This window comes from Anguilla rostrata, chromosome 7 (assembly GCF_018555375.3).
Source record: "Anguilla rostrata isolate EN2019 chromosome 7, ASM1855537v3, whole genome shotgun sequence".
Taxonomy (NCBI): Eukaryota; Metazoa; Chordata; class Actinopteri; order Anguilliformes; family Anguillidae; genus Anguilla; species Anguilla rostrata.
Window position 1 is genome coordinate 6,916,070 of NC_057939.1, and position 21,046 is coordinate 6,937,115.

The 21,046-nt window shown below is 54.2% G+C and overlaps 1 protein-coding gene across 1 annotated transcript in view; it reads right to left on the reverse strand.

Annotated features, from left to right (window-relative positions):
• Window positions 1–240: 240 nt before the first annotated feature.
• cdk17 (cyclin dependent kinase 17) overlaps window positions 241–21,046 on the reverse strand; it is an 85,352-nt gene continuing 64,546 nt past the window's right edge. Inside the window, exons 6-17 of the mRNA XM_064342551.1 lie at window positions 10,303–10,359; window positions 9,830–9,944; window positions 8,215–8,309; window positions 6,940–7,002; window positions 6,506–6,629; window positions 6,097–6,217; window positions 5,306–5,403; window positions 4,543–4,648; window positions 4,047–4,089; window positions 3,649–3,739; window positions 2,947–3,024; window positions 241–2,342 (exon numbers count right to left, since the gene is read on the reverse strand). Coding sequence (XP_064198621.1) covers window positions 2,305–2,342; window positions 2,947–3,024; window positions 3,649–3,739; window positions 4,047–4,089; window positions 4,543–4,648; window positions 5,306–5,403; window positions 6,097–6,217; window positions 6,506–6,629; window positions 6,940–7,002; window positions 8,215–8,309; window positions 9,830–9,944; window positions 10,303–10,359 — 1,029 coding nt within the window. The 3' untranslated portion in view covers window positions 241–2,304. The remainder of the gene's footprint in view (window positions 2,343–2,946; window positions 3,025–3,648; window positions 3,740–4,046; window positions 4,090–4,542; window positions 4,649–5,305; window positions 5,404–6,096; window positions 6,218–6,505; window positions 6,630–6,939; window positions 7,003–8,214; window positions 8,310–9,829; window positions 9,945–10,302; window positions 10,360–21,046) is intronic.

Genomic DNA, 21,046 nt, shown 5'->3' on the forward strand with positions numbered 1-21,046 from the left:
CTAAAAAGCACTTACTGGAAAGTGATCAGAGTCCTGGAAGAACATCACAATTTAACCTAAAAAAGACTTTTGTTTGCTTAAGTTAAACACATCAAACACACTGTCGGGTGCCCGGTGAAGTAAGTCACTATGTTCTGATACAAATGTAATTAATTACATTTTCAAACAGCAGAAGTACAGCTAAACATTCGATCTGCCATCTTCCTCAGTATTCGATTGTCTTTTAAAAAAACTAAAACATTTCCTTATCAATTTTATTTAAACCCCCTCCGTAGACATCACGGAGTTTTTCAGGACATCACGCAAAATCATCCCCACTATTAAAAAAAGGACAATTGAGCAATTCAGGGTGTCTGTATGAAACTGACTAAATTTACTTAAATGGTTATGAGAAATAAATAACTCCAGTAAAAAGTGTTAAACGGTCGATAACTGTCCACCGTTTTGAGTCAGTGTTCCAGAGAGGCGAAGTTTACACCACACCAGGCATTCCATGCGTCAGGTAAAGACCTCCACACCTTTTTCACAAACAGGTAGGATCAGGTCATTCTCATGTTGGGAAGAAAGTACAATATTACAATATTAATACATTACTGTCAGTTGAAAACAACACAGCGGTTCGTTAAATCTAAAATTTCAATTTGAAATCTTTTTTTTCTTTTCTTTTAAACGTGTACAAACGCTGGAAAACAGAGCAGTGGTCCAAATGCAAACTCTTACACAAATATATATATATATTTCCCCACCCCCCCACTTCAGTTTTGCACATTTTTCTGATTTGTTTTCTCTCCTCTGGAAAAAAAAAGCACAAAGGTAGGAACGCATCCCCCAACATGCCACAATGACACAATTATTCACAAATAAAGTTAAAATGTAACATACAAAAAAGGCTCTTAATACTGCTGAATAAACTACACTTTCAAAGTCATTACAAGCAGAAGTCTCTGGTGCTCCAGGGTCCAGTACGGTGACAGTCTGCTAGACTCTCACCCCCCCCCCCACTGATGGTCAGGTACAGAACAGGCCGACCATTCGGGAAAGAGAGACTTTTTTTTTTTTTTTACAGTTACAGAAGATGCACTAAACTAGCTCTTAAAGGCAAAGAACATGACACTGTGGATAAGCAGTGTTGTCCGGGGAGACGGGGGGAGCTGACAGGGCCAGAGCAGTTTGGGAGGGGGGGGGGGGAAGGGGGGAGGGGGTCCACACAGAGAGTGTGAAGAGAATCGCCGTTGCCTGAGCTCACGCCTGATCTCATGACTTCAGGTAATGCCCTCTGGTCAAAAACGCCTGGGGTACTCCTTTCGCCCTCCAGTTCGTCTCCAGTCACGACGTCAGCCGTGACAGAAAAAAAAAAAAGAAAAAAAAAAGAATTATCTTGGAATGCTATGAGCGCACTCTACTTGGTCAACCGTTTTGGTGGGCGGGGGAGGGGGGAGGTTCCCCATCTTGTGAAGAGCGGTTGGCTTGTCGGTGGCCCCTCCCCCCCATTACTCCCCGTTGATTGGTGGATGTGCGCCGCTGCGCTCAGTAGCTGGGTGGGGAGGGCTGTAGCGATTGATTGAAATGTGTTGATCAGAAACTGGTGGGGAGGCGGGCGAGGGGGGGGGGGGAATAAGACTACAGTACCCAGCTACTGAGCTGACAGACGCTCCACCGGTCCCCCTCAGCACATGATCACATGACCCGGGCCCTAACTGCCTAACTGTACAGCTTTCAGTCTGAAATGAGATCTGCTACAGTACTCCAGAGTAAAAACCTGGAAAGAAAAACAAAAAAACAAACAAAAAAAAACTGCAAAAACCGCCTGCAATGCAAAGTAACTCATGTCTAGCAGGAGTCGGGGAGCATCAGGGACACTAAAAGCACGCGATTCTTTTTTTTCTTTTCGGAAAAAAACGACGACAGTTAACAACAGCAACAACAACATTATCATCATCATCATCATCAACGAAATAACACAGAACTTTAGCGACTGGTCTGTTGTCGAGGGCAACCAAGCAAGTTCACATGATAAAACGGGTGTGTTAAATATAGACAGTAGTTGTTTTAGCAGCAAATGATTCTCTCCAATAAATTAACACGCAGAGTCAGTCTCTTCTCTCGGCCCACAGGGGCTTCAAAAGGCCGCCAGCCGGAGGAGAAGCGGAGAGGGGAGGGGCAGGGGGGTGAGGGGCGCGCAGCCCGGGAGACAGGAAGCCCCCCCCCCACCCCACTCCCCAAATATCCTCCTCTCTGGGCTGCTGGGTGTGAGTTTACACAACAGAAATCAAGTCCTCGCTCTCGATCCGACGACGCGTGAGCCTAGAAGAGCATGCTCTGTCTTCTGTTCTTGCTGTTTGCTGCAGAGGGGGAGGGATAGACAGAGAGAGAGAGAGAGAGAGAAGGATGATTAGTCGTTTCAAACGCAGGCCTGGGTGTGGGTTAGCCCTCGTTCACACACGCAGCTGCGCTTGAAGCATCGCGCAGGTGTGATCTTTGTCCGATGACTCGTGTGTGAAACGCTGTACCGTGCGTGCGCATCGCCTGGGTTACAGTGTGAGGGGTCACGGGCTCTGTGGAGCCCACCCAGGGTCCAGAAGGTAAACAGGAAGTGAGCCGTACAGGAAGGGCCTGAGGGAAAAGTTCGCCACAACAACGAGCGCCCGCCTATTCACCATCTCACGCTCGTATAACACAGCCCATAACACGCAGAGCAGGCTGGAATGGTTTCTTCAGTGTGTCGTTTATTTAATGTAGTATTTAATAGAAGTGCCCACTATGGACACGCAGCGAGCGCTTCTCCCTTTCCAAGCAGTGACCTGGGGGGGGGGGGGCCTGGTCGGGCCTGCCTGGGGAGGCCGACGGCTCCCTCTGCTGGGGAGAAGGGGCCGCTGCACGCGGGGAGAGGGTGGGGACAGGACGGGAAGGCGCAGACGGACTCTGTTGGGCCAGGAAGCCGCTCACCTGACTCTGGGTAAGAGGAGCTCCGGTAGCCGGGGTCTTTCTGCAGCTGCACCTCCTTCAGTGTGAATATTGAAATGCCTGTGGGGGGGGTGGGGGGGGTGGAGGAGAAAGGGAGGTTGATTAGGGTTAGGAGCCTAATGAAGCGCCAATGCCAACACACACAGCCCTGCCTGTCTGCGAAGCCATAGCAAGGCCTCACACACCCAGAACACTCACACACACACACACACACACACACCCAGAGAACACACACACACACACACACACACACACACACACCCAGAACACACACACACACACACACACCCAGAGAACTCACACACACACAGCACTCACACACGCAGAGCACTCACACACACACCCAGAGAACTCACACACACACAGCACTCACACACGCAGAGCACTCACACACACACACACACACACACACACACACACCCAGAGACTCACACACACACAGCACTCCACACACAACACACACACACAGCAACTCACAACACCACACCTCACACACGCAGAGCACACACACACTCACACACACACACACACACACACTCACACACTCAGACACACACACACACACACACTCACACACTCACACACTCACACACTCACACACACACACACACACACACACACACACACACACACACACACACACACACACACACACACTCACACACACACACGCAGAGCACTCACTTTCCGGCAGTGCGTGCACGCGCATCCCCAGGCTCTTGAAGTACGCGTGCTTCATAGACTCGTCAGCGGAGATCCTTTTCTTGGACTCGTACTTTGGGGGAAAAAATAAACAAGTAAACAAATAAATTCACACTGGCTGTACGTTCAAAACAGAATACAAAACTAGCAACGAAAAAGAATAATAAAAGAAACCAACTTCAATCGGTAAATAAATTTATAATGCAGCTGGTTTTATCACTTTCTAACGTGGAAATTTAATTATTGCTATATCAGTGCCTCCTGGTGGTCATTTCCAGAACTGCACTTGAAAATCTTCATACTGAAAACTACATATTGAAACATGTGGTAGATACACACACATTCACACCCCTAACTGTGGTCAGGCGTGTGAAACTCACCTTTAAAAACATTAACAACAACTCGATGCCTTCAGTGTCCAGCCTGATGAAAGAGAGAGAGAGAGGGAGAGAGAGCGAAAGGGAGAGATCAGTGTTACTGTCACGCTGCTGACTGATGTGTATTTGGTGGCAAACTGGAGGAAGGAAGCAGTCTACTTTCAAAAATTCCACAGGATTTCCTGCCTGGAATGAACTAACACACGCACACGCACACACACACACACACACACACATATATACACACACACACATACACATACAGACGTACGCACGCGTGTGCACAAGCACACAAGCACACACACGCACACAATGTTTACTTAGTTATTTTTACTGAATACTGTTTCTAGTGAAATTAAAGTTCCCAGGAGAACTCAGTGACAGAAGTTACAAAGCCTGTGAAGAACCTGAACTAAACACACACTTAAGTGGGAGTCATATTTCATCACACAAACACACAAACAAACACACAAACATGGCTCCCCTGTGGAAACCGTACCTCGGCGCGTGGTTTATGAAAGGCTGGGCTTTGTATTTCGGGAAATTGTACGATTTGAACTCCTCGATGGAAGAAATCCCCGGCCACGAGTCCTCCGAGGGTGTGCCTGTGAAGAGACGACCAGCAGCCCACACAATCAACACCGAGAGAGTGGATCACACAATCAACACCGAGAGAGTGAATCATACAATTAACACTGAGAGAGTGGATCACACAATCAACACCGAGAGAGTGGATCACACAATTAACACTGAGAGAGTGGATCACACAATTAACACTGAGAGAGTGGATCATACAATCAACACTGAGAGAGTGGATCATACAATTAACACTGAATCAGAGTTTTTTTTTTTTTTTTTAAGCCTATCATTGAAAACTGACATGAATTACGGTGATGAGGGATAGTCAGCCCCAAAAGTGTAAAATCATTCATTTGTTTTTTTGTGCCTCAAGAAATGTCTTTTGGCCAGACAATGGCATCTCTATGCGGCACTTTTTCAGAGTTCCCCAAACCCGGTAAGAGGCATGTGACGATGACAGCAGATACCGAGCAACTTTATGACTCTCACTTCCCTCTGCTCTCCAGATTTACTGCCGCACCCGTCACCCGCACACGCCTCCACACGTGCGGCCTAATTAACCACTCAGCAGTGCACCTGCGGCAGTGCTTCACACGTCACCTGAGCACGAGGTGCTAACACAGGTGGAGGTGCGGGTAAGCCCCCCCCCCCCCCCAGCAGGTGAGCGCCCTGACCGAACTCACCCAGCAGTCTGAAGATGAGGTGCAGCTCGTCCTCCACGGTGGACCCGGGGAACAGGGGCCTTCCGGCAGCCATCTCGTAGAATATGCAGCCCACGCCCCTGCGACACGGAGCACGCTCAGTCACACGCCGCCAGCGGATTGGCCGAGGGCAGGAAGTCGGTGGCAGGAAGTGACCCTCGGCCCACTGGTTTCGCACAGTTTTTCTCACACGCACAGTCACGCTCACACCATTTCGCACCACACCCTAGTTCCTTTTTGTTTGTGTTTTTTTCAAAGGCACATCGACACTCGCTACGATTCTTAAAGCTATGGTTTTACTATACGCGCTTTTTTTGTTGGCCACACATTTAATTGACAGGAATCTGCAGGGGTGTTCGGAAATGTTACCAGCATCTAAAGAGTAAAATACTCCAAACACACACAGGGACCAGGTCTGAGTCAAACAGACAGACAGACAGACAGAGAGACAGACAGACACACATGCACCCAGCCACAGGACCCCTAACAGTGAAGGTCACTCAGGTTGCACAGGTACACATTTCCACCCTCAAAAACCCCCCCCCAGCCTACAGGGCAGCTGAGCTCTGCCCTCCTGCAGCAGCTCCACACAGACAGCCTCTCTGAACCCGCAGCACTGGCCTGCCTCCCTGCCCTGAGCAGGAAGAACAACACAGGAAGGAGAAGAAGAGCAGCCGGCCGCAGCTGCTCGGGCTGAAGGGCGCTGGGGTTTAAACGCCGCACCCTGCACCCCCCCCCCCCCCCCCACCCCCCGCGCCACCCCCGCGCCTCACCACATGTCGATCTGGGTGGAGTATTCGGAGGAGCCCAGCAGGACGTCCGGGGGACGGTACCACAGGGTCACCACCTCGTTGGAGTACGTCTTGGTGGGAACGGATTTGGCCCGGGCCAGACCTGGGGGAAACAAGACGACGGGGAAGACGGGCACGTGAAATGTCAGTCTGAAACGCTTCAATGCTTTAAAGAACTAAATACAAACTCTGCGGAGGTCAGAGTCACATCCTCTGATTTCTATACACCAGCCAATCACACAGTTTTACCACACAGCTAGATATTTATAACAGAACAGGACCGCTGAGCAAAGGGTAGTTCCCTGCCAAAGTGGCTGGTAGAGCAGACGCACTGAGCAGCCACAGATCATTTGGCCGGTGTCTGGTGTTAACTCCCCGCCCCGGCCCTTACCGAAGTCGGCCAGTTTGAGCTCGCCCCTCTCGTTGATGAGCAGGTTCTGGGGCTTGAGGTCCCGGTGCAGAACCTTCCGCCGGTGGCAGTAGGCCAGGCCCCGCAGGATCTGGTACAGGAAGATCTGCGGCGGAGACGGAGAGCGGGAGTCAGACCGGCGAGCCATCTGCGCTTCGGAAACGCGCTCCGAAGAACCCGGAGCGTTCGTGTCCGCAGATAAACCCCAAAAGGACACAAAATGGCCGCTACTTTTCCTCCCCTTTTATGATGAAACCTCATTTTAATGGGGCAGGACGGGCTCATTTCTAACGCAAATCTTGTTTTGTAGAGTATTTCCCAAATTCCCCACTGTTCTCAGTGATGTCATTGAAACCTAGTTCTCAGTGATGTCATCGAAACCTTGAGTTGTCATGGGGAGGTTCGAGGGGACTCACCTTCACATTGTGCATGCTCATAATGTTCCCACAGTCATCCATGTACTGTTTGAGGTCCTTGTCCTGCACAGGAAGCGATGTCACAGACAAGACAGGAAGTCAGGGGAGGACACATCCAACACCGCGCGCCTCAAACAGCGACTCATCCTCGTCGCCTCCAGTAAACGCGCCGCCTGCAGTGAGCGCGAGCTGAGCAGACCGCAGCGGTAAGCCAGCGGCTTCTGCAGCTGCACAGAGCCGTTGCACCTCGCGTCTGCTCACTTTTTCCACCCCCTCTGAGCTGAGGAGGCGCACGGAGGCTCGAAGCAGGTGGTCGGTAAACAGTACTGTATGATGTGTGAGACGCAAAGCAATCCCACAGAAACTCTCAGATGTGCGTACTCGCGCACACACACACACCTCTCCACACACACACACCACTCACACACACACACACACACACACTCACACACACCACAACACACACAAACACGCCAACACTCACACGCACACACACAACACACACACACACACAGCACACACTACACCACCACACACACACCGTACACACACACAACCACAACCCTCTCCCCACACACCACCACACACCACCCACACACACACACACACGCTCACACGCACACACACAACACACACACACTCACACACACACACACACACACACTCACACACACACGCACACACACCTCTCCCCACACACACACACACACACTCACAAACACTCACACACACACTCACACGCACACACACCTCCCCCCACACACACACACACACACACACACACGCTCACACGCACACACACTCACACAACACACTCACACGCACACACACCTCTCTCCACACACACACACACACTCACACACACACACACACACTCACACGCACACACACCCGTGTGAAGACGCAGAGACAGGCAGCGAGGGCCGGGCTCTCGCCTTGGGTGTTAAACATGTCACTAAAGGGGAAGAGGCTTCTGTTCCCTTTAACTGTGGGCGGAGCCTGGAGGCAGCGGTGGGCTCCGCGTGACGAACGACACCGTAACCGTGGTAGATAACTCCTCCCCCTTCTCCTCCATTCCACAGCCCACCGCTGCCTACACGCTCAGTCCAGCGCGCTGAGTCAGAGACTGAACGTCCACACGACTCAACCCAACACCTCAAGCCAACACCTCCACGGTTCGTTTTAAAAGCAAAGCAAGCCGTAAGAAATTCAGAACCTCCACCTCTCGCCTCTCCTCGCTCGACGCTGAGCGAGCGGGAAGCTCGGGGGACTCACCAGGTACTCGAAGACCAGCGTGAGGGACTTGTCCGTGTGGACGATGTCGTGTAGCGTCACGATGTTCGCGTGCTTCAGGTCCTTCAGTAACGATACTGCAGAGAGAGAGAGGGGAGGGGCTCGGGTGAACCGGCGAATAGGACACCAGAGGGGTGTGAGGTCACAGCATGTCTGAGGCTAAGAGGGGTGACACCAGGGCCTAAATGTTAGGACAGGGGAGGTAGGAGGGCCTAAATGTTAGGACAGGGGAGGTAGGAGGGCCTAAATGTTAGGACAGGGGAGGTAGGAGGGTCTAAATGTTAGGACAGGGGAGGTAGGAGGGTCTAAATGTTAGGACAGGGGAGGTAGGAGGGCTAAATGTTAGGACAGGGGAGGTAGGAGGGTCTAAATGTTAGGACAGGGGAGGTAGGAGGGTCTAAATGTTAGGACAGGGGAGGTAGGAGGGTCTAAATGTTAGGACAGGGGAGGTAGGAGGGTCTAAATGTTAGGACAGGGGAGGTAGGAGGGTCTAAATGTTAGGACAGGGGAGGTAGGAGGGTCTAAATGTTAGGACAGGGGAGGTAGGAGGGTCTAAATGTTAGGACAGGGGAGGTAGGAGGGTCTAAATGTTAGGACAGGGGAGGTAGGAGGGTCTAAATGTTAGGACAGGGGAGGTAGGAGGGTCTAAATGTTAGGACAGGGGAGGTAGGAGGGCCTAAATGTTAGGACAGGGGAGGTAGGAGGGTCTAAATGTTAGGACAGGGGAGGTAGGAGGGTCTAAATGTTAGGACAGGGGAGGTAGGAGGGTCTAAATGTTAGGACAGGGGAGGTAGGAGGGTCTAAATGTTAGGACAGGGGAGGTAGGAGGGTCTAAATGTTAGGACAGGGGAGGTAGGAGGGTCTAAATGTTAGGACAGGGGAGGTAGGAGGGTCTAAATGTTAGGACAGGGGAGGTAGGAGGGTCTGAATGTTAGGACAGGGGAGTAGGGGGGTCTAAATGTTAGGACAGGGGAGGTAGGAGGGTCTAAATGTTAGGACAGGGGAGGTAGGAGGGCCTAAATGTTAGGACAGGGGAGGTAGGAGGGCCTAAATGTTAGGACAGGGGAGGTAGGAGGGTCTAAATGTTAGGACAGGGGAAAGATCAGGGCCTGTTTCTTAGAACAGGTGTGATGGTTAAACTATGTCAGCTCAGACAGTGGAAATATCAGGGCCTGTCTGTCAGGACACGGAAAGACGACAGGGAGCCATGTAAATTCAGATGAGGGAAATGGGTAACACAAGAGAACAGGTGAGAGACCAGGTGATTTCAGAACAGGTGAGAGATTAGGCAATGTCACAGAACAGGTAAGAGGTTAGGTAACATCAAAACAGGTAAGAGGTTAGGTAAAGTCAAGACAGGTAGAGACCAGGTATGAACAGAGTGAGATTAGGTAATGTCACAGAACAGGTAAGAGATTAGGTAACATCAAAACAGGTAAGAGATTAGGTAAAGTCACAGAACAGGTAAGAGATTAGGTAATGTCACAGAACAGGTGAGAGATTAGGTAAAGCCACAGAACAGGTAAGAGATTAGGTAAAGTCACAGAACAGGGGAGGGATTAGGTGACATCAGAACAGGTGAGTTGGCTCCGCCCACCTTCCCGGATGGCAGTGCAGGGCGCTCCCTCCTCGTGCTCCAGGCGGATCTCCTTCAGTGCAACCAGGTTGTCCGTCAGTTTGCTCCTCCCCTTAAAAACGGTGGCGTATGTCCCCTAAAAAAAAGAGAGAAAGGGAGAGAAACTCAGCTCGATACCGCCTTCATGTGTTCAGCTAAATGACCCGAGCTTCCCATCCGTTCTTATTATCTACATCAAGTCAACTCTTAATTTGACATTTTTTTCTCACTGAAGAGATTCTCTGGACAAGCCTTGAGAACACAAGGTAAAGACTGTATACTGCACCAAAGAAGGTTGACTTTAAGGGACAGTCCAGACCTGCGCTGGGCTGGCAATGTTAATGATGCTTAGAGAAGGTCCCGTGTGATTGGCCCGTAGAGGAGTGGCCAGGTGTGTGTTGCAGGTGTAAAAGCGGTGCGTGTTTCGCAGAGGGCCGAGGGGGGAGCTCACTGACCTCTCCCAGCTTGTCCAGCTTGATGTAGGTCTCCAGCTTCCCGAATCCAATCTCGGACTGAAAGCAGAAAAAAAGGGGAGGCGATGAGAACACAGAGCCAAAAAGGCCGCTGTGTGCCGAGCAGACCCCTTATCGAGGCCCAGCAACGTGTCCCCAACACGTTCACCTCCCCCAACGCCTGACATCAATTTCAATTTCGGCTGGGCTATTAGTCATCCTCACTGCAGGCCAAACGGCACGGCAGACAGCAGGGGGGGCCGTTTCCCCTCTCTGAACGCACATCACAGCCCCGGGGAGAGGGGGGGAGGGGACGGGGGACGGGGGGCGGGGGGGGGGGGGGGGGACGCAGCGAAGACCGATGACAGCCAGGAACAATAGAACCCGAGAGAAGTCAGAGGCTGCCAATCAAACACAAAAACCCGCAGGCTACAATGGGAGGGAGGGAGGGAGGGAGGGACAAAGGAGAGGAACAGCGGGCGGAGAGACAGGGAGGGGGCGGAGACAGGGAGAAAGCGGCCAATGGGAGAGCCTCTGTAGAAGAGTGTGTACGGTCTCTTGACATATTCATACATTTTTGTTGTAAATTCTAAACGGCTGCTCTAAACGGAAAAGAGGATCATCGGGCCCCTCCTTCCTCAGGGGCGCACGCGTCGCCCGTCCACTGAACCGTTCGGCAAACCTGATCAAAACAAATGACCCCTTTACCAGCCGTTGTGGCGCACAGGAATAAAGCGGGCCTGTTACGGAGACCGTGCCACGTCTCCCTCCCCCGCGAAGGTGGGACAGCCGTACAGGGGGGAGGAGCGGTGTGAACAGCGCTTCATCGCTTCACGCCGCGCTCCTGGAGGAGGAGCCGCCGCAGGACAGGTCACACGGCGGCGATGCCGTCGGAGGACAGCGGGAGGGAGACGGAGCGTGATGTCAGAGAGCTCTTAGTCACAGAGACGAGGCGCGCGCTAGAGCGGCACAGGCTGTCCCGGTGGAGGACCTTGCGGTCGGACCTGTGGCAGGGTTTTCCCCTGGCCGGGGTACGGCGCTGCGGCTGATCTGAACAGCCTACAGGAGCTCCTTTGTCTGCAGGAGCCCGTCTGAATAATGCTGAGTCTGCCAATGTAACGGGCAAAACACAGCAGCAGCCGGAGAGCGTGTGTGTGTGTGTGTGTGTGTGTGTGTGTGTGAGAGAGAGAGAGAGAGAGAGAGAGAGCGCGATGGAGGGAGGGAGGAATGACTGAATGCCACTGGAGGGGAAAGAAGGATGGGGGGGTTGCTCTGAGGACATGGGAGAGCGATGGCGGGGGATGATGCAAAGGGCAGAGGAGGTGAGGGGGGAATCGGGGACAGAATGGAGGGCAGAGGAGGTGAGGGGGAATCGGGGACAGAATGGAGGGCAGAGGAGGTGAGGGGGGAATCAGGGACAGAATGGAGGGCAGAGGAGGTGAGGGGGGGAATCAGGGACAGAACGGAGGGCAGAGGGGTGAGGGGGGGAATCAGGGACAGAACGGAGGGCAGAGGAGGTGAGGGGGGAATCAGGGACAGAACGGAGGGCAGTGGAGGTGGGGGGGGGAATCAGGGACAGAACGGAGGGCAGAGGAGGTGAGGGGGGGGAATCAGGGACAGAACGGAGGGCAGAGGAGGTGAGGGGGGGGAATCAGGGACAGAACGGAGGGCAGAGGAGGTGGGGGGGGAATCAGGGACAGAACGGAGGGCAGAGGAGGTGAGGGGGGGGAATCAGGGACAGAACGGAGGGCAGAGGAGGTGAGGGGGGAATCAGGGACAGAACGGAGGGCAGAGGAGGTGAGGGGGGGGAATCAGGGACAGAACGGAGGGCAGAGGAGGTGAGGGGGAATCGGGGACAGAATGGAGGGCAGAGGAGGTGAGGGGGGAATCGGGGACAGAATGGAGGGCAGAGGAGGTGAGGGGGGGAATCAGGGACAGAATGGAGGGCAGAGGAGGTGAGGGGGGAATCAGGGACAGAACGGAGGGCAGAGGGGGTGAGGGGGGGAATCAGGGACAGAACGGAGGGCAGAGGAGGTGAGGGGGGAATCAGGGACAGAACGGAGGGCAGTGGAGGTGGGGGGGGAATCAGGGACAGAACGGAGGGCAGAGGAGGTGAGGGGGGGGGAATCAGGGACAGAACGGAGGGCAGAGGAGGTGAGGGGGGGAATCAGGGACAGAACGGAGGGCAGAGGAGGTGGGGGGGGAATCAGGGACAGAACGGAGGGCAGAGGAGGTGAGGGGGGGGAATCAGGGACAGAACGGAGGGCAGAGGAGGTGAGGGGGGGAATCAGGGACAGAACGGAGGGCAGAGGAGGTGAGGGGGGGGAATCAGGGACAGAACGGAGGACAGAGGAGGTGAGGGGGGAATCGGGGACAGAATGGAGGGCAGAGGAGGTGAGGGGGGAATCGGGGACAGAATGGAGGGCAGAGGAGGTGAGGGGGGAATCAGGGACAGAATGGAGGGCAGAGGAGGTGAGGGGGGGAATCAGGGACAGAACGGAGGGCAGAGGGGGTGAGGGGGAATCGGGGACAGAATGGAGGGCAGAGGAGGTGAGGGGGGGGAATCAGGGACAGAACGGAGGGCAGAGGAGGTGAGAGGGGGAATCGGGGACAGAATGGAGGGCAGAGGAGGTGAGGGGGAATCGGGGACAGAATGGAGGGCAGAGGAGGTGAGGGGGGGAATCAGGGACAGAATGGAGGGCAGAGGAGGTGAGGGGGGAATCAGGGACAGAACGGAGGGCAGAGGGGGTGAGGGGGGGAATCAGGGACAGAACGGAGGGCAGAGGAGGTGAGGGGGGGAATCAGGGACAGAACGGAGGGCAGTGGAGGTGGGGGGGGAATCAGGGACAGAACGGAGGGCAGAGGAGGTGAGGGGGGGGAATCAGGGACAGAACGGAGGGCAGAGGAGGTGAGGGGGGGGAATCAGGGACAGAACGGAGGGCAGAGGAGGTGGGGGGGGGAATCAGGGACAGAACGGAGGGCAGAGGAGGTGAGGGGGGGGAATCAGGGACAGAACGGAGGGCAGAGGAGGTGAGGGGGGGAATCAGGGACAGAACGGAGGGCAGAGGAGGTGAGGGGGGGGAATCAGGGACAGAACGGAGGGCAGAGGAGGTGAGGGGGGGGGAATCAGGGACAGAACGGAGGGCAGAGGAGGTGAGGGGGGGGAATCAGGGACAGAACGGAGGGCAGAGGAGGTGGGGGGGGGAATCAGGGACAGAACAGAGGGCAGAGGGGTGGGGGGGGAATCAGGGACAGAACGGAGGGCAGTGGAGGTGAGAGGGGGGGAATCAGGGACAGAATGGAGGGCAGAGGAGGTGAGGGGGGAATCAGGGACAGAATGGAGGGCAGAGGAGGTGAGGGGGGGAATCAGGGACAGAACGGAGGGCAGTGGAGGTGAGAGGGTCGGTGATGGTACAGGTTGGGGGGGGGGGGGGGGGCACTGACCAGGGACGCTCTGCGGGACCGGCGGCTCAGGGGCTGGTCAAACGGGGGGCTGTTCATCTGCAGCTTCTCCAGGTAGCCGTCCGGTATCCGGATATCAGCCGGCAGAGACAGACGCTTGTTCAGGTCCTGCAACACACAGGAGGGAGGAGCCGGGTTAGAAAGGCACGCACACACACATTTACACACACACACAAACACACTGCACTGACACACAAACACCACAAACACACACATACACACACCACAAACACACACACACGCTGCACTAACACACACACACAAAAACACACAGCACTGACAGAGACACATGCGCACACACAGACACACACACACACACACACCACAAACACACACACACACACACACACACACACACAAACACACACACACACACACTGCACTGTCACAGAGACACACACACAGCACTGACACAGAGACACACACACACACACACACTGCACTGACACAGAGACACAGAGAGACACACACACACACACTGCACTGACACAGAGACACACACACACACACACACACACACACACACACACAGCACTGACACACACACACTCAGACAGACAGACAGACAGAGCCCACGCGTTTGGATTATGACGGCAGCCTAACGGACACAGAGACAGGCGCATTCCTGCAGCCCGGCCCCAGCAGGCGGCCCTGCTCACACAGCCCAATATGGACGGCCCGGTCCGGCAGGCCCCAGCCCCGCTGCCGGGGAGGATTCTGGGGCATCGGCACAATTGCCCTTTTTTGGCTCTGTCCACACCTGCCCGAACGGCTTCAGTTTCCATATAAACAAGGACACTAGATAACAGAACTGAGGGTTCAACAGCATTTTGCTTCACAGGCCAGTTACCTCAAAACCATACCCATCCAGCGCTTGGCTGGCAGTATACTGGGGGAACCTGTGATGTTAGGCTCCATATGGCTAACACCCTGTACTGGGGTGAGTGCAGAAAAGCACTCTGGGAAAGCCTCAGTCCCACATCACTGGCTCAAGGTACAGTGGGATGGAGGTAAAACACCCATAATGGTATTTAATCAGATTATATAAAGGAGAAGCACTCCCTCTTAACACTGCAACTACCCAAATGATTCCAAAAGCTGAGGTTTCACACAATAATGTGTACAGTGGAGAGGAGAAGAGAGGAGAGGAGAGGAGAGGAGGGAGACGCAGTCATGACTCCACACCAGCATGTGAGCTCCAGAAATAACCAGTCTGCTCCTCCTACACCAGCCGCTGAACCACACAGAGACACAGAGAGAGAGAGCGAGAGAGAGAGAGAGATCAGGGGAAAGAGGGAGAGAGGGAGACAGAGGGATAGAGAGAGAGACAGAGGGATAGATAGAGAGAGAGAGAGAGGGAGAGGAAGAGAGAGGGGGAAATGGAATGTGAAGTACCATTAGCAAGATCTGTGGCTTCCTGTCACAAAATGAGGGACAACCAGTGAGACACCTTCTCCATTATGTACACGAGTGTTTTGTTCTTGCTACTGCCCTTATTACAGTTTATCATTAAACTTGTAGGCTGTATGTAGGCTTCCTTTTCCCTGCCTTGTTTGTTTATACTGCCTTTATTCCACTGTATTAATTATGTGTCTTATGTGTCACTGTTAACTGTTCCATTGTTAACTGCTTTGACAATATTGTTTGTATGCAATCATGCCAATAAACCATTACCACGATCTGAGAGTGACAGAGAGAGATAGAAAGAGAAATTGAGAGAGAGACAGAGAGAGAGAGAGAGAGAGAGAGAGAGACAGAAAGAGAGAACGAGCGAGAGACAGAGAGGGATGCAGAGGGAAGTGGTCAGACAGAAATCCTACGGCAGGCTGATTCCATGAGGTCTCTCCTTCAGCTTGCCTCACACAGCACCTGACACATACACACACACACACACACACACACACACACATATGCACAACAGGGCCCTGAGCACAAGGGAATCAAGAGGGTACTGCATCTAACTGATGGAGAAGTGTGTGTGTGTGTGTGTGTGATAAAAGAGATTTTCTCTCTCACACACACACACACACACACACACAAGCGTAAATGCACACCAGCCTGCAGCAGACTGTAGCTGTGGAGGAAGTGGGCCTGCTTGCGGTTAAGCAGAGTACACCATGAACCTGTGTCTGGCCCCCTGGGGGTCTGCCAACACACACACACACACACACACACACACACACGCGCGCGCGCACACTGGGTGTGTGAGTGCTGCCCACGCAGTGTCATCAGAATGGAAAGTGTGTGCGCGCGCGCGTGTGTGTGTGTGTGTGTGTGTGTGTGTGTTTGGCAGACGCGCGCACACACTTTCCATTCTGATGACACTGCGTGGGCAGCACTCACACACCCAGTGTTCACACTACACACACACACACACACTCACACACATACACACACACAGACAGACACACAGACAGACACACAAGCAGACGATATAGGGCACCCCAATGTAACCTCAACCGTTTTGTGCAGCATTTACACACACACACGCACGCTACGCTACGCTGGAGCTTCTACAGAAGCCACGGTAACCAAAATAAAGCAGCTCATTTTTAGGCATTCGCTCTGGCCTCGGCTGAAGGCTGTCTTCGGCCAATAAACTTACAGGAACTTTGGCCAGGAACTGCATACCTGGACCAGTCAATGCCCCCTCAAAAACAGAGCTTGGAGCCAGAGAGCCAGCAATCCCACAGTGCACTGCTCAGCAGCGTGAAACAAAGAGCCACTGCCTTTTTAAAAAAACCAAAACATTGACTATGATGCAGGTGCAGCAGAGAATAAACAAGAAGCTAACTGAGGCAACAGTGCATAAACTGTGCACTGTCAGCTCCAACATCCCTATGAATCTATTTTAAAACACACCGCGACTCGGCCACAAGTTCCTCCGTGCCCCCTTTAAGAGCGTGCAAAAGCACAGGAGCTGGACCCCCTTTAGGAGCTGGACCCCCATTAGGCGCGCGCGGCCGCGTGGACGTTCTCCCGCCTGCTGCAGGGCACGCCGTTCCGTGGGCGCTTCCTCCGCCCACCCGCTCGGGGTTGCCATGGCGATGCCATGGCCATTTGCATCCGCGGACTTTCCAGCCCCCCCTGTCCACGGAGCGGCGGGCTGAACAGGGGGGGCGGGGCAGTAAAGAGGATGCGCCAGGGTGTGGCGCGGGGCTGCTCACGGGGTGGGGGGGGGGTGGGCGAGGGTGCTCTGGCGCAGGTGTGCCGATGCGTGACTTTAAAGGCCCTTTAGCTCGGTTTGTTGTGGTGGGGGTGGGGGGGGGGGGGGGCGTTCCTCCACGCTGCTGCCATTGGGCCCGTGTATACAGGGGACTCTCCCCACTGCACCACCGAAGCACTGCTGTTTACACAGGATGTGCTGCTCGTGCTTATGAGAGAGAGAGAATAAGAGAGCGAGAGGGGGAGGGGGGAGAGAGGGAGTCGGAGTGAGGGAGAGGAAGGGAGGCAGGTAGAGAGGAGAAAAAGAGAGGAGAGTGAGAGGGATACAGAGGGAGGGAGGGAGGAGAAAAAGAGAGGGAGAGAGACCGAGAAAGACAGAGAGACAGAGAACACAATGCAGAGAGATGGAGAGAGAAATAGGAAGGGAGGGAGGGGGAGAGGGAGACAGACAACAGAGAGAGAGAGTGAGGGAGTAAGAGAGACACGGCAGACAGAGAGACAGAGACACAGGGAGGCAGACGGAGGGATGGTGAGGGGACAGATAAAGCGATATGGAGAGACATAGACACAGGGAGGCAGACGGAGGGATGGTGAGGGGACAGATAAAGCGATATGGAGAGGCAGAGCGCAGGCCGGTGCCATTATCATCATCTCAGCGTGACGAGCATGGAAAGGGAAGCCGGGAGGAGGCGGCGGTGGGGGTGGGGGGGTGGGTGTAGCTGGCCCCGATGCTCCCGCCCTGCCACAGAGCCACGGGGGGATTAGTGGGCTGCAGGTCACGTGCCCTGGGGGGGGGGATAATCCGGCTAAACCCGCCGTGGTGACACAGCCGAGCCACGTGCGCTCGACAGAGACACCTGCCGCCCCCGCCCCGCCCCCCTCCTGCCCCTCTCTCCTAAACCAGCACCGGGCCCCCAGCCCTGCCCTGCCCTCCCGGGAAAAGGGCTCTGTGTGTACCCCCCCCCCCCCCCCCTCCCTCTCTGTTCTGAGGGGAGGGGACCCCCGCCCCCCCGCCCGGCTCTGCGGCGGCTGATGACGCGTGTGGCGTTAGCCTTTATTTAGCGTCGTGAGAAACCCGAGGAACGCCAGGGTGTTTCCGAGCGGCGGTGGCGGCGCTGGGCGAGCGGGAGAGCGAGCGGCGGCGTAAGTACACGCTCCGGAGCGGCGTCTGCATCAGCGCTGCGGGAAGCGCATGTAGGTCAAACTGCCAGCTCAAGTTTAGCGCGTTTACTTTCTCTGAGCGTGCGTCTTAGCTGCTGCTGCTGCCTCTATAGGGCAGGGGAGAGACGCAACAGGAGGTACGCAGATGGGTGTGTGTGCGTGTGTGTGCGTGGGCGTGTGTGGGTGGATGTGTGTACGTGTGTGTACCCGCGTATGTGTATATGTGTGTAGATGAGTGCGTGTATGTGCGTGTAGGTGTGCGTTTGTGTGTAGAGTCGAGCGTGGGTATGCGTCCGTGCATGTGTGTGTATGTGCATGTGCGTGTAGGTGTATGTGCATGTGTGTGTGTGTGTATGTGCATGTGTGTGTGTGTGTATGTGCATGTGTGTGTGTGTGTGTGTGTATGTGCATGTGTGTGTGTATGTGCATGTGTGTGTGTGTATGTTCATGTGTGTGTGTGTATGTGCATGTGTGTGTGTATGTGCATGTATGTGCATGTGTGCGTGTGTGTATGTGCGTGTATGTGTGTTTGTGTGTGTAGCTGAGCACGCGTACGTGCATGTGCGTCCGCGCGTGTGCATGTATGTGCATGTGTGCGTGGAGCAGATGAATAGCAGCTCACACGCCGCTCCTCACGGCTCCCTCTCAGACCCCGTCTACATGACAAGGCCTGCAGAGACAGAGGAATGTGAGGAGCACTTATCTCAGCACACTCAGGCAGAACCTCCACTCCGCACACACAGCCACCTCACTGTCCCACCCTCTAAACCCCGCTCCCTAAGATCTGCCGTCCTGTAGGTGCTCATTTCAACCCTAATCAGGCACACCCGATTCTGCTAATTAGCAGCTCAATGCAGATCTTTCACTGTTGGGTGAGGTGTGGCTTTGTTAGGGTCGGAGTGAAAACCTGCAGGACGGTAGATCTGCAGGAACAGGGACAGGCAGCCTTGGTCTAAACGGTCACACAGGTCAAGCGGAACAGAGTTTTCGCCGTTTAGAAAACGATAAGAAACCACTGCCCTTCTGTTAGGCTGCACCACACCTGCCAGTGCATGGGGAAGGCGCATTACACACGCTCTCCACCAGGGGGCAAAAAGGATCAGGCCTACGCAGCGAGAACCAGAAGCTACGGACCTTAATCCGTCTGCTCAACACAACTGTTCCACTGCTGCGACACCCACAGGGGGGACCATTAGACAGTCACAGAGTTAAGCCAAGTCCAGCTCTACCATTTCAGCAAACGTTAATAGATTTGTGTGAGCAGGAACATCCCCTTGTTACCTCCATAATATCACAGCGCCAGGAGGGCCCAAACGGAGGAGGTGTCTTCACACGGGATTAAGGAAACAGGAAATTTGTAAGTGCCCAGTCACAAGAAGGTCAAGTGAGGGGCATTCTGGGGTGTTACAGGAAGCCTGCTGCTCACCAGTCCGTGTCAGGAATGTAAATGGGAACTGGGTGTTTGGAAAGAAGCTCTATTTTAGGTGTTGCTACGCAGGGAGGCCGCCCGGCACCTGCCGCAGGAGGAGCAGGGTCAGCGGCCCCTTCCTCTCCGGATCGAGGCGGAGCGCTTTCGACCCCCGCCGACCCCCGCCGACCCCGCTGCCCTTCCCTAGGCCGGAATTATCGCCGCGGCGTTACGGATTACCATGCCAACGCACCCCCCACCCCAAACACCCCCCCCCCCGTAAAGCCCCCATTGCTCACCGAACGCACACCCTACTCTGCACGGTGGGGAGAGTGGCCCCTGGCCCTCTCTGAGGTTGAGGAGCAGTGGGAACGGGGGGTCCTGTGAATGCAGGAGAGCACAGGCTCTGTAGCACAGCCTATCAGACTGCACTGCTGGAGGCCCACAGTGTCCGCAGGTACGGCTTCCATGCGATGGGCAGCCGGTTTAGGCCCTTCTCAAGCTGGATTAGTCTCACCAGGGGACAACTAACTACTGTCTTAACTACTGCATGTATTTTTTCCATAGACTGCGTTGTTGCTGTTCTCGTTGTTTAGTGTTAATCAGTTTAACCTTCAGGGTCCAAGCTGAACTATGCGGTTGTTCCCTGCACTTGGACCGGTACTTCTCTCTAGGGGTTTCGTCATACTTGTTCCTGGTTATGGTTATACACTTTGTTGTACGTCGCTCTGGATAAGAGCGTCTGCCAAATGCCTGTAATGTAGTGTAACATTTAAGTGAGCACTGACAGGATGCGTCACTTTAACACAGTATGAATCTGCAATGTTCCGAAATTTAAAAACACCGGAGCGAATTACGTTCTGCGTTTCGCCTAACTCTCATGGTCCTTCAGTAATAGCTAAATCCCCTTTGGATGGACCCTGCAGTAACGTGCTTACGCAGGGAAAGTGCTCGCCTTGGTCTTTTTCTCACAGATGTGCAGTTAGAGACGTTTTACATAATTGCGGAGGAATTACATAAATCGTTAATCCCGTACAAACAGACCCAACAACGCATGCTGGAAACCTTATTAATGCACAACAGTACACAGGACTGTAAAACTAAAGCACAATAAAACTAATACAGCTGGAATGGGGCTTCAGGCCTCTGAAAAGAGGTACGTGCCCAGCCTAAAATCAAGCACTTGTGCTGAAATACAACAGAAAGCAGCAGGCACTGTGCCCCCCAGGACCGCAGACCGCCACCCCTGCCCCGTCGGGCCACGGGGGGCCCGGGCAACAGTGACAAACCCCCCCCCCCCACACGCCGTGGGGGAAAAGGGAAACCCGATCCCCGGAGAATTGCGGCGTTCCCCCGGGACAGGGCGATCCTCCGGCCTGTTTTTTGCGCTATGGGATATCCCAAAATAAGGGCTTTAAATTTAAAGGCGGGATTACGGGCCAGCCCCCCCCCCCCCCCAAACCCGGGAGGGGGGGCGAGGATTTCGAATCCCGCACATGCCTCCCTAGCGCCACTAACGCGTATAAACACCCCAATCACGGTTTTTACAAA